This window comes from Chaetodon auriga, chromosome 7, assembly GCF_051107435.1.
Source record: "Chaetodon auriga isolate fChaAug3 chromosome 7, fChaAug3.hap1, whole genome shotgun sequence".
Classification (NCBI taxonomy): domain Eukaryota; kingdom Metazoa; phylum Chordata; class Actinopteri; order Chaetodontiformes; family Chaetodontidae; genus Chaetodon; species Chaetodon auriga.
In genome coordinates this window covers 969,200-982,129 of record NC_135080.1, presented here as the reverse complement: position 1 = coordinate 982,129, position 12,930 = coordinate 969,200, and the positions used below count along the sequence as shown (strand labels likewise).

The window sequence follows — 12,930 nt, the reverse complement described above, 5'->3', positions numbered from 1 at the left end:
GAAGGGGTTTTTTTTTTACATCAAAATTTATGAGACGACTAATCATAATTAAAAATACACAGTAGTTTATATAAACATTAAGGATGTAAAGATCCTTCAACAGCATCAGAAAACATAAATAACTTTAGATTTAGATGTTGTCTCCTGACACAAAAAGTGTTTCTGAGCTGTTAAAAGGTGGATTTTAGCAGTTTCCATACACTTCCATTCTTTCTGCTAAGCTAGGCTAAACGTCCTGTCTCAGCAGGCTTCCTTGAAGTTTTCTGCGTGTGTGAAAATGTGCATGAATCCCTGCTTCACAAACAGCAGATCTGAGGTCAGGCTGCGTCCTCCTGCTGCTCACAGGTTAAAGGCTGCATCCTCTCCCCTGCAGCCGGCTCCTGGGTGTCGCTGTCTGTCTGGTTCCTGCTGCAGGGGAACATCCTGCCGACCGCCTGTCTGAAAGGTGCGTAGAGGTAGAAGAAGATCAGCGGGTCGAAGCAGAGGTGCAGCACGCTGAGCAGCAGCGTCGACTCCTTCCCCAGAAACAGCTGCTTCTTGGTCTGGCAGTCTGTGATGACTTGGGTCTGGGCCAGCGTGTACGGGGTCCGGACCACGTGGTAGGGCACGAAGCTGAGCACGTAGGCCGCCGCCACGGCCGCCACGCTGCCCGCTGCCCGCCGGGCGTCCACCCAAAGTTTGGGGTCTTTGCGGCTCCTCAGCAGTCTTTTGAGGGCCAGACCGCTGGAGAGGAGCACGGCGGCGGAGGCGTTGAGGAACAAAGCTGTGCAGAGGAAGACGGTGAGGGCGTGCCAGTGGAGGCCGATGTCCGTCTTCAGAGAGGAGCAGCTGAGGTATCGCTCCTCCTGAAACCACAGCTGACAGTTAGCTTTTCATCAAGGCAGCAAACACCAGAAGAAAGAAGTCCAGCACTCATCGATTAATCATTCATTCATTCATTCATTCATTCATTCATTCATTCATTCATTCATTCATCAAGCTGCGAAATGACAGGAAATGATGAAACTTCTCTCTGCCTCAAACAACCTCGCCCTCCTGGAAGCCCTCCGGGCTCATCCTGGTTTTTAGTTACCAGAAGTAGTAACAGCAGTAGTTGTAGCAGTTTTCCAGTCAGCAGTATTACAGTACCTGTATTTCCCGTATGGGCAGAGCCATGTTGGGCACCATGATGAGCAGCAGCAACATCCAGACGACCAGCGACAGCAGCCGGGCGAAGCCGACCTCCTGCAGCCGCAGAGAGCTCAGAGTGTGACAGTCCTGCAGGAGAAAATACCCATCAGCCACCACAACCACCTCCATCACGTGTGTTCAGGCAAAATGAGTTTCTTTACAAAGCTGAAACTTTGGCCCAGAAAGGTCCAGAAACCAACAAAATATGACATATCAGACATCATGTTGGATCACAAATCTCAACTTAATTCAGAGAAAATCTGCTAAATTAAAGGCGAATTGATGCTCCTTTGTTTCTACTTAGAGTTAGAAGTGTAGTGCCCGGAGATGGACAGCAGGTGGCATTGCAGAGGAGGAAGAGGACACAGTGTGGTGACCTGTGCAGCCCTACCTGCAGGTAGCGGTCTGTGATGATGAGGGCGATGAAGGCGATGGACGCGTAGAGGCTGATGTAGATGGTGACGCCGCTGGCCTGGCAGTGAAACACCATCAGGCTCCACGGCGCCGCCCCGAGGTCCTTCAGGATCTTCACGGGCAGAGCGAGCAGCAGAAGGAGGTCGGCCACCAGCAGGTTCACCAGGTAGACGCTGGTGCTCTGCTGCTGCACAACCACAGATCAGAATCCAGTTATTATTACTATTATCTAATGTCATGTCATCTCCTGTGAGGAAAAATCCCTCTTTCAGTGCTTTTCAGAGTCTCTTCTCATCTGGACTCAAGTGATCTCTGAACACTTTTATCTCAAATCTCTGACTTCACATCATCTCACCTGACATACTTTCATCTCATTTGAAGTTTTATCATCTTATCCGCTCTCATATCACCGCATTGTCTCATACCCTCCCTCACGTCATCATCACATCAGGTGATCTCATCTTCACCTGATCTTTTTGGAGCTGCTCACCACTCCATCATATCACCTTCTGACCCTCCAGTGCCGTCTGATCTGACCCAGCAGCAGTCCTACCTTGGCTCTGGGACTGCGGATGAAGGCCCACACTGACAGCAGGTTTCCAGGCAGACTGATGATGAAGATGAAGATGTAGAGGACAGTGAAAGGTCCCATCTGGTCGTTGACGATGCACTGCTTCCCCCCCCCGGCTCCTCCGGCGCTGGAGTTGGAAGGAGGCATCATCAGGAAGCTTCAGAGCTCACCTGGCGCTGAAAAACACAAAGCACCTGCTCATTCACGTTATATAGTGTCACAACATTCAAGAGGTGCAGGTGTGATGTTGTTCTTACTGTGGAGCCTTTCGAGGAAGTCTGACTCTTCAGCAGCGACTGTGATCGTGGTTTGGACGTCTGATGCTCACAGTCACAGTGTGGCTCAGAGGGAAGAGGCCTGTGGGAAGGAAACCCTCCATTAAACCCTCTGAAGAGCCTGAAACCCTTTTTCTCATTCAGCTCCTTGAAGGCAGTTTGTGGATTTAGTGACATCGAGTGGTGAGTTCGTAGATTGCAACCACTGCTCGGCCTCCAGGCCTTTGAAGAAACTGCAGCCGACCAAAAACTGACCTCCACATCAGTGTTTGGTTTGTCTGCTCTGGGCTTCTGTACAAACATGGCGGACTCTATGTCAGTGTCTGAGCTCTTCTCATCATTTTAAAGTGGAAAAAGGTGAAAAAGGTGACATCACAAATGTCTGTGCACCAATCAGATGACAGCTGTTCGCTGATGTTTCCAGGCCACAGCCAATCAACTCACATCAAATCACACTCAGACAGCTTCTCACTGCTAAACTCTGAATCAGTGACACGTGAGGATGTTTCTGAGCATCAATAATACTCAGTGTGAGGATGTGTGACCTTGAATTTAAAGGAACTGTGAGTAATTAAGTAGTTTGGGTTTAACAGTGAAAAACTGTCAAATATGGAGCTGCCTTCCTGTTTGTTGAGCAGTTGGCTGTGAGCGTGTGGAGAACTGAGTTTGTTGGATTTAACTTGCTGGACGTCCAGCAGCTCCTGCAGCCCTCCTGACAGAGCAGGAGGTGACAGACGTGTGTGAGCTGAGCTGTTGAACAGGATGCAAAACAAACTCTGTGGTCTCATTCAAATGTGTCTGCAGCAGGAAGTCGCAAATCAAGAAACTTTCCCTCATTTCACTCCAACACAAAGAGCTGCTGTTCAAGTTCTGCACATGCAGGATGACTCACACAGCTAACAGGTAAAAACAGGTAAAAACAGGTAAAAACAGGTAATACAGCTGCTACACACAAGTCACACAAGAGACTGATTAGCTGGAAAACACAGTGAGAGCACAGCATGAAGCTGAGACGAGTCCAAGTTCAATAAACCGATCACAAAAACTCACAAACTGAATGTTTTACATGTTTTCTCTGATGGTTTATCTGTAAAAAAAGGTACTTCCCTGTATATTTATGCAGATACAGACCTGTATTTATGTTCATGAAATCTAATTTTAGCCCTCTGTGTTCATATTTAAGGTGTTTATATTTGGGCTGTGTGTCTTTATATATATTATCTTTATCTTCAAACTGATTGACATCCCGTTAACGGTGGAATCTTTGATCTGAGGCTGCAGCTGAACCTATCGGTGGATTCAGACTGTCATTGGCTGTTTGAAGCGTCAGTCATCTGCCAAGTCGGCTGTGATTGGTTCAGTCTTCACATGGAAGGAGAGAAGGAGGCCCTTGTGCTCAACTCAGACTTTCATTGGCCGCTCTGGCTGCTTGGCTTCATGTGGCAGCTCCTGATTGGTCGAGGTCTCATTTGAAACTCTATAAAGTAACTGAAGACAAGATGGCCGCCGTCTGTATGAACTTCCTGAAGTTTTAAGAGGAAAACACTGAAGACAAGACAACAATGTTTGTTAATCTGAAGGAAGAAAACGACTTCTGTGGATTATCTTCACGTTCTGGACTAAATGTCTTCACTGCTGAGGATCTTCTGGACCTTTGTGGACATTTCAGACGTCTCTGTCGGACTGTTTTGGATCTGTGGATCAGTGAGAGACGTCAGCGGTGAGTTTCCTCAGTGTTGGCTGGATTTTAAAGGCGGTTGTTTTTCTGTTGTTGGTGTTTATCGAGGCTCCTGCTGTGATTGGATCTTGTATGTGAGTCTAAACATGAACGTCGTGTTTGTGTCCATAAACAAGAAGAACTAGAAACAGGAAGTCCTCCTCCAGTCCGCTGGTGGGCCGTCAGAGCTGTGAGGGGGTTCAGTCTGGTCTCTGTAGATCATTGTGTCTCCAGTGTCTCTTGTCCTCTTGTCTCTGTAGATTATTGTGTCTCCTCCACATTATTACAAACACGTTCAGATCATGGAGGAAAAGCAACAAATCAAACATCAGATGATTCAAAAGCAAAGATCAATGAAACCATTAAAACATCAGGTGATCAATAACCAATCCACTGATTGATTAATGGACTGATCCTCTCAGCTGTTCTTCTCTCCACATGTCCACATGTTTCTTTATTTTCTGTTTTAGTGACATTTAGCAGACGTTTGAGAGCGAAGCTGGACAGAGACGTTACTATTACTAAACCCACCACGCGTTCGTCCGTGCGGTGGACATGATCTTATTACTGTAAGACATGATGAGACAAACTTGTCTTTGTACTATTATTATTCACCCAAATATCAGAGTTTGGTATTCGAGGTCTGACTGAGCGAGATTCAGATGGCTGCTTTTCACCTGTCGTGTGCTGAATGCTACGTTTAGCTTGTCACGTACGCCGAGCGAAGGGGAGGAAACTTCACACGAGCTCGAATGACACGAAGGCACGAGGCAGCGACGGTGCACACCTGCTGAAACCAAACAGGTTTTAAAATGATCCAGAAGCAGCACGACGGAAACAAGAACCAGGTCATCGTCGTGTCAGGTCACACGTAGAGTAAAAATATGGTTACATGATAAACTGACATCACAGTCCGTCTCTGATACGGTCCGACTTCCTGTCTGCGGCTCATCGGCTCCTACTGAAAATGTAAATCTTTAAAAACTCCTCACAAATATTCAGTTTCATGTCTCAATAAAGTATAACAACAATAATAACATCTGGTACTGAGTCACAGAAGCTGGTGGAACAGCAGCTCGACAGGAAGTGACATCAGGACTTCAGCTTTCCGTGGAAGCGAGTCAGGTGAAGGTCAAAGGCAAGGCAAGGCAAATTTATTAGTATAGCACAATTCATACACCAGGCAATTCAAAGTGCTTTACAGAAGCATAAAAATACATTAAAATCATAAATAGAAAAATCCATTTCAAAGAAAGAGAGAAACTAGAAGAGAACAGAAAGATAAAAATAAAATGCATTTAAAGGAAAATGAAAAACAGAAGCCAGTAAAAGACAATAATTTAGCATTTAGAATGATTACTTTAAGTAAAAGCTGTAGCGAATAACAATGTTTTCAACCCTGATTTAAATGAACTGACAGTCGGTGCAGACCTCAGGTGTGCAGGGTGTGTTCCACAGGTGAGGAGCATAATAACAAGGTCAATAAGGTCAAGGAACCCGACTCCAAGACACATCCAGCTGTTTCTCCGGGAGAAAAGCTTCATGAAAACATCTAAACTTCTGCAACGTGGATTAACAAAGATTCATCAAAGTGCCAACAAAACACCCACAATGCCTTGCTGAGAAATCAGGTGACAGTGGGAGCCCGTTCACTGCTGATCCAGAGTAAAACGTCAGAAATTTACTTTGAACTTTCGTGATTTACCACCTGAGTTTTAGCTTCAGAGTCTCTGGATGAAAATGACTTTTATTTAAATGTCTTTCTTTGATATTTGTTTTAAGTCCAGTTTCCATCAGTGAAACGTCTCGTTTTTGTCGTCCATCTTTAATTCTTAGCGTCCTCTCAGCGTTTGGATGCTAACGGGTGTCCAATCTTTGTTGTGTATGGTTACCATGGTTACAGGTGTTGTCACTGGTCAGTAATTCCACCTCTCATTATAACTGTTGTTCCTGAACACCTAGCATTAGCATTAGCATTAGCATTAACACAGCTACATGATGTTTGACTGTCGAACTGACTCAGCTGACTGGAGGTAACGTTAACGTCAGTCGATGAAGTCACATTAGCTTAGCTTTTCACGAAGGTCGGCGTGCTGCCAGCACAAGAGATGTTATTGGCTGGTGGAGGAAACTGACCAATCAGGAGCTAATAACGTGCTTCGAAATCGTAATTAGTTAATTTCTTCATCGTTCACAATCACAATCAGTCAATTCAGATGCTTTTACCCAAAGTGACGTACATATGAACTCACACAGCATCGGGGGCACTTATCTTCAGTCTGAGGGTTCGGTATCTTGCCCAAGGAAACTTCGGCATGTGGACTGCCAAAGCCGGGGATCGAACCACCAACCTGCTGATCGGTGGAAGACCGCTCTGCCTCCTGAGCTACAGCCGCCCACGGTATGGTTCACTTTATAAACGTGATTTGCTCGGTTCTGTTATTCAAAGGCTTCTGTTTGTTCAGTCTCAGTCTTGTTTTTGTCGCCGTCATTGTTTTCATTGGTAATAATATATTGATAATTCTCACTGCTGTGACCTGAGTCGCTCCAGGCCTGAGTTCAGGAATGAAACGTCCTTTTCAGCTTCAATCAGACAGCCTGAAGACGCTGACAGCTTCAGTCAGCATGAGAGGCTGAAGGTTCGAATCATCAGGACAGAAGATAGAAAACATCTTGTTCTTTGATAAAAACTCGATCAATCGATCTTTGATCGGTGTTTGTTTTTCATCAAACTACGTCTGAGCTCAGTGAACATCATCATCAGTGTGAAGAAGGAACCTGCTTCAAATCTTTGGTTTATGATGATCATCAATCAGTGAAAGTCCAAAGTTAATCTGAACCCTTACCTGCTGTGCCGCCCTCTCTGGGGACTTATACAGTCCTCTCACAGGTCCTCAGACCACGTGTTGAATCCCTGAGAACTGTCCGGGCCTCCAGGGTCTCATCCGGTCTCAGGGTAGGTTTGATTCGGTGTGCTGGTGCAGCTCATGTGCTCGGGGCTGCGGAAGCTGCATGCTGCTGACGTCAGTCTGACCACAGGCCACGCCTCCCTGAGGCACACACACACACACACACACACACACACACACACACACACACACACAGGTAGCTCTTAAAGGGCTTTCCAGTAATTCAGTTTCAAAATGACGGAGTGGCTTTTTTGAAAGTGACAGACAGACTTCTGCTTCATCTGAGATGTTCAGATAAATAACACACAGTCAAAATTAAAAGGCCACGCTGTTTCAGACCGAGTGAAGACGACCTCGACCAGCTGAAGTCAGAGAAATACAAACACTTTCTCATCCAGAAATGAGCAGCAAATTTGCATTTTGCCACCAAAACACTTTTTCCATCTAAGCACACGAAAACAAACTCCTGTCAAAATGTATAGAAATGACTCAACACGAGGAAAGATAACATTCGAGCCGAGAGGTAACATCTGTATGAAAGCAGACTGAACATGTGATGAATCACTTCCTGCCGTCTGAGCTTCACTAAACTTATGTCTGTGTTTGTATTTATGTATTTAGCTTGTTTTTGTAGTGAGCATTGTTATAAACTTTACACTGTTAAAGATGCTAATACAGTCAACAGAGGGTGGAAATGGGGTAAACATGTAAGACTGATCTATTTACAGCAGCAGCACTTAGCAGGACTTTCCTTGGTTGGGCTGTGGTGAAGAAAAACCCAGAAAGATAAAGATTAAACTGCACATTTGTGTCTGTAACAACACTGATATTTATTTCTGTATTCAGTGAATTGAGTTTGGACAACAGTCACGTCCAAATCAAACGTCCCCATTGTTGACGTTCAGCCTGATGGGACTCTGAGAAGATTTCCCCACATTCATAATATCAGAATTCTTTAATGCTACTCGCAGTAATAATAACAACAACAGTGATAATAAGCAGGGAACCAGTATTTCTAACCTACGTGATTGTAATATATGTTTTTGAATATTCAGTATATTAATTTAATGACATTGTGTCTTGCACACATTAATAATGGACCTACGAATGTTCTCATGCGGGTCGTCAGCAGGTGCTCACGACTTATCAGGAATTAAGATCACATCCTTCATTGAACGGTAATGACAAATCAGACACGAATAACTGCCTGCACATGTTCTCTGTGTTCAGCCTCAGCTGGTCTGGGTTCAGCAGTGGACTTGGCATCGTTAACGGAGGTCATACTACGTAGGACTGATGAACAGAAGGTTCCTCGGCCCTCACAGTGGGACATTTCTGCATTTCCTTTTCTTCTGCAGACATCAATCTGTGGTCTTTTTAACGACGTACATCCGGAGCATGAGAACCACAACTTTAATGAACTGATGTCACGTCACATGATTTCTGTGTAGTGAGGCTTTTCAGTCTTAAACAGAAACCTGCCGCCACATGGGGTCGCCAAAGTGCAGAGTAAAACTTCCAACCACGAGTCTGTCAGAAGCCTGCAGCCTTCTGTTAGAGAGCAGGCGACTCTTATCGTTGTGGTCTGTCCGTCTGTTGTTGTTGAACAACACAAGTCACGTATGTTGGTGTCTGTTAGCTTTAGGCTACAGCACCCTGGTGGGTTTTGTCATCATGCTGATGGTCGTCTCTCTGTTGATTTTGGAAGCGTTCATCCGCCCGTCGCTGCTCCTCATCTCAGTGTTTTCTCCTTGCGTTGCGACCCATGTGGTGCTGAACGCCCTCCTCAGGCTCAGCTGAGCCCGGAAGGCTTTGCAGAAGATGAAATAGATCAGAGGGTCCAGGCAGACGTTGAGAACTGACACCATGATGGTCAGCTCCTTCAGGTAGAAGAATACCTGGCTCCACGCGCACCGTTTCCACAGGAATGCATAGGGAAGGCGAACCAGGTGGTAAGGTACGAAGCAAACACAGAAGACGCTGACCAGCACCAACATGTTCCTGCGTGACTTGGCAAGCTTCTTGGAGCTGGAGGACGCCGGCTGCCTCTGCTGCGCCAGCGACAACCTGCGGGAGGTGCTGTAGTAGAAGAAGACCAGGGAGACGAGGACGAGCAGGAAGATGGCGGCGGAGGTGGTGTGGATGATTTTGTAGAAGAGGCTGAGCTGTTTGCTGTGCAGGACGTCACAGCTGACGGTGTTGGGGATGGAGGGTAATGCTTCCGGGGTTAGGACCGACAGGATGATGTATATGCTCGTCATGGTCAAGAGGAAAACCCAGGTTACCATGGAGATGATTTGGGCGGCTCGCACCGTCTGCAGGATGTGAGTTCCCAAAGGGTGGACGATCTTCAGATACCTGGAGGGAGGAGAGACGGGTATGAACAATTAACATCCAATGCCCACATCTTTAAAAGTCTTTGATCCTCCAATTACTGTGCACGGATGAAGCTGGAGACCAACCAGACCTCCAAACCACCTCCTGCATGGTCGGTAAAGGTTGGGACTCGTCCAAATATGGACGTAACACAGGACCTCCGATGTCTTACTGATAGAATCAACGTGTTTGTGCTCAGCAGTCACCTGCTGTTGTTCTAAGGTCCAGACTTCTTTTGTTTTGACATGGGATCACGTACATGGACAGGCTGATGTTCAAGTACTCATGAGAATAGTAAAATAGTATCGCCTTGAGAGGGAGGCTCAGTTTCACAATGGAAAACTGTGTCTGAAAATCCTGCACGCCTGGTTGGTGGATGAGGAACGACGGGTCACTGACTGGTCCCAGTCTGGGTGTGACACTGGTCCAATGCTGGCTTGATCATGCTTCTAACTGGATCTGCTTCTCAATAGAGGACTTTTGGGTCTAATCAGTTCATATATGAGACCCCATGTAGGACCTAATTTGGGCTGAGATCAAACTAAATTCAGTCTAATTGGGTCAGAACACAGTCCAGCTGTGTAGCTGCAGGTCTTGTAAATCTAAAAACTTGGCTCAACCACATCTTGGATCAGGTCTGAACATCTTTGGGTCTAGCTGTGTCGGGTTTGACTGCCGGCGCCCCTTTGGAATCAGATCTTGAATCAGATGTTTTTTTATGTATGTGTGACCTTATCAACCCATCAGACCCAGTGATCTCTCCTTATATGAACTCTTGTGGTCTTGGTAACATGTTTGACTGAAATAGGAAGCCAGTCTATGTGACAGCAAAGCTCAAAATTGAGCAACTAGTCAAGGAGACTCTACAACAGTCACATCCTCACGATTGACTGCTGACATGAAGCTGTTGAAACTTGATGAAGAACCAGCAACTAGTTTGATGAGACGAGATCAGTAAGTTAACATGCAATGCCTGAAAATGACTGTCATTGGCCAGTGAGTTCCACATTAGCCGGTGCTAACGCAGTGTGTGTGTGCGTGTTTAAACCTCTCATTTTGTCCTAAGTATAATATATTTAACTGATATTTACTTCTAATAGTTATTTTTTTAATGCATCTGAAAAATGTGTTAAATTAAAAATGAAGCAGTCAACCCACCAACTGGGCAGCAGCACTGAGTGAAAAACAAAGTCGTCCTTCCAGTAAACGAGGCGGTGCTGGTGAGGTATCCTGACCTCAACAAGCCCTGACTGATGTTGCAAAGAGTCATCTTACCACATTTGGTGTCCTTTGCTGCAACTTTTTTTTTTTTTTTGACGAAATGTGACCACCAAACACCTCCATCAGACTTTTATGCTGAACCCACATCCCATTTACTGACTTTAACTCACACATGTTACTATTAGAGAGCTTCACAGCTGCTAGTAAGTACATTTGTTCCCTTTGGACAGCGCTAAGCTCGCTGCCTCCCCGTTTCCAGTCTTTGTTCATGAAAGCGACATTGATCTGATGTTAAACTCTCTGCAAGAAAACAATGAAGAATATTTTCCAGAAAGCTTCTCTGTCCTCCCTCAATGGTGTCCAGCCCAGTCCTACCTGTTAGCTGCGATGTAGCCCATGAAAAGGATGCTGGCGTACATGTTCAGATAGAAGGCGGAGGCACCGAAGTTGCAATAAGCCCGGCGGACAGGGACGGAGCTGCTGGCGTAGTTAATGATCCGTATGGGGAGACAGAGGCTGATCAGGAAGTCAGCGGCTGCCAGGTTCTTCAGGTAGGTCACACAGCTGGATGCCTGCTGTTGGTTTCTGCAGAAGTAAACCTTCAGGGTGAAGCCGTTGAGGAACAAGCCCACCTACAGAGAAACAGGGAGAAGGCAGGAACCAGATTTACAACATCAGCAGGATTTGACTGGACAGTTGGGTCAATTGCAGTGTTTTCCTGAGATGCTCCTCAGGCATTTGAGACTCACCAGAAACACCAGGCTGTAGACCACCATGAAGAAAACATGGGCCGAGGTGTCGACCTGATCGCAGCGCGTTGAATTGCTGGCATTTTTCTGGTTGAATGCTGAGGACTGGGTGAAGAGCAGGGTCACTCCCCCTGCTCCAAGGTCACTCATGTTTCTGGACGTTCTAAGAGGGCTGAACTCAGACAAATGATCTCAGAAGTGTTAAACAATGGTCTATGTATCATCTGTCTGCATATAGGAAGTGGTTACAGCTGAACGGGAAGTGACAGATCATCACAGCAGCGGAGCAAAACTCTGCAAACCAGAATGTACGCTAAAATACACCACAGGTGGCCAGGAGCACTCGGCCGAGCAGCCACCTAGGGCTCAGAATCAGCCCTGGTCTAAGCTGGTCTACAGGCTGGTACCTGGAGCTGATTCCCAACCTGGAACAGATGCGCTGTGCCGTCCTTTATTCAGACAAAACTGTGACAGTTAACTGACCATCATTTGACGTGTAACAGTCCTTATCATGGATCAATATTTAGTGCTATAAAAAAGGAATGGAGCTGAAAATATTTATAGAATTATATTTTTTCAGCAGTAAAAGTACAGAAGTATTCTCAGCTTCACATAGTTAAAGTATCAGCAGTAAAAGTACTGTAGTATTGTCAGCTTCATGTAGTTTTCTACACTTTTATAACTGGTACTTTAAATACATGACGCTGATAATACATCTGTACTTTTACTGAAGCAGGATTTTGAATGAAGTATTGTAGAGTATTTTTCATAGTTGTACTAATACTTGCGCTCAACAAAATAATCTTGATACTTTTTCCACCACTGCGAATGTTTAAAACCACAGCAGATACACAGACTTTCAATTCAAAGCAAGAACTCCTTCATGTCTGTGAATACAGTTTTTACAGCTCATACATGAGACAAATGTTATTAGTGCAGTAAAAGTACACAGAACAATTACCTACCTGTCTGTGTGTCAGTGTGAATCTCTGATGGAAAGTGAACTGACTTCCTTCTACCAGCGTTCACATCAGGAAGGACTGAGCAGATGCCGGTGGGCGAGCAGAGCTGACGTGGTTCTACCTGGTCTGGACTCACTGTGAGCTCGTGGTCTGACCCTTCAGGTGAAACACTTCTCAAGCTGATGACGTGTGAACACTTTTTCTTTGGTGTGTGAAAGGTGTGTGCTGGTTTGACTGCTGCTGGAGACACTGAACCGTCTCAGTGTCTCCAGCCTTTGGCCAGAGGGGACTGATGGAGCGAAAGAAGCCGTCCATGTCAAAGTGGAACGACCGTCGCTGATCACAGGAGGGGGTCCACAACACCACACCAGGACTCACCAGGTGTCACTGCAGAAACAGGTGCAGTGACAGACTGTGACCACTGGAGGGCAGTGTACACACATGATTATGAATGTTTATGTTTACATTAAACAGCTGACTGCTGTGTGAGTGTTTTATGGTCCTGTATCTGCTCTGCCCTCTGACACTTTTACAACAGACAGGAGTGCAGTTATGTCATGTGACCT

The 12,930-nt window shown here is 45.8% G+C and overlaps 2 protein-coding genes across 3 annotated transcripts; both read right to left on the bottom strand.

Moving 5' to 3' along the window:
- Positions 1-271: 271 nt before the first annotated feature.
- Positions 272-7,084, bottom strand: gpr171 (G protein-coupled receptor 171). Of its 2 annotated transcripts, none has more exons than XM_076735758.1 (6): positions 6,994-7,084; positions 2,413-2,512; positions 2,138-2,331; positions 1,562-1,771; positions 1,129-1,257; positions 272-845 (listed from the first exon to the last, which is right to left on the bottom strand). In XM_076735758.1, the coding sequence occupies exons 3-6, from the start codon at positions 2,303-2,305 to the stop codon at positions 318-320; spliced, it is 1,035 nt and encodes a 344-aa protein (XP_076591873.1). In that variant the 5' UTR covers positions 2,306-2,331; positions 2,413-2,512; positions 6,994-7,084; the 3' UTR covers positions 272-317. The 2 variants fall into 2 exon arrangements, with proteins under 2 accessions (XP_076591873.1, XP_076591875.1); XM_076735760.1 differs by having other exon boundaries at positions 1,562-1,768.
- Positions 7,085-8,702: 1,618 nt separating this feature from the next.
- LOC143323335 (P2Y purinoceptor 14-like) lies at positions 8,703-11,552 on the bottom strand. Its single transcript, XM_076735146.1, has 3 exons — positions 11,403-11,552; positions 11,029-11,285; positions 8,703-9,414 (listed from the first exon to the last, which is right to left on the bottom strand). The coding sequence occupies exons 1-3, from the start codon at positions 11,550-11,552 to the stop codon at positions 8,703-8,705; spliced, it is 1,119 nt and encodes a 372-aa protein (XP_076591261.1).
- Between the last annotated feature and the right edge of the window lie 1,378 nt (positions 11,553-12,930).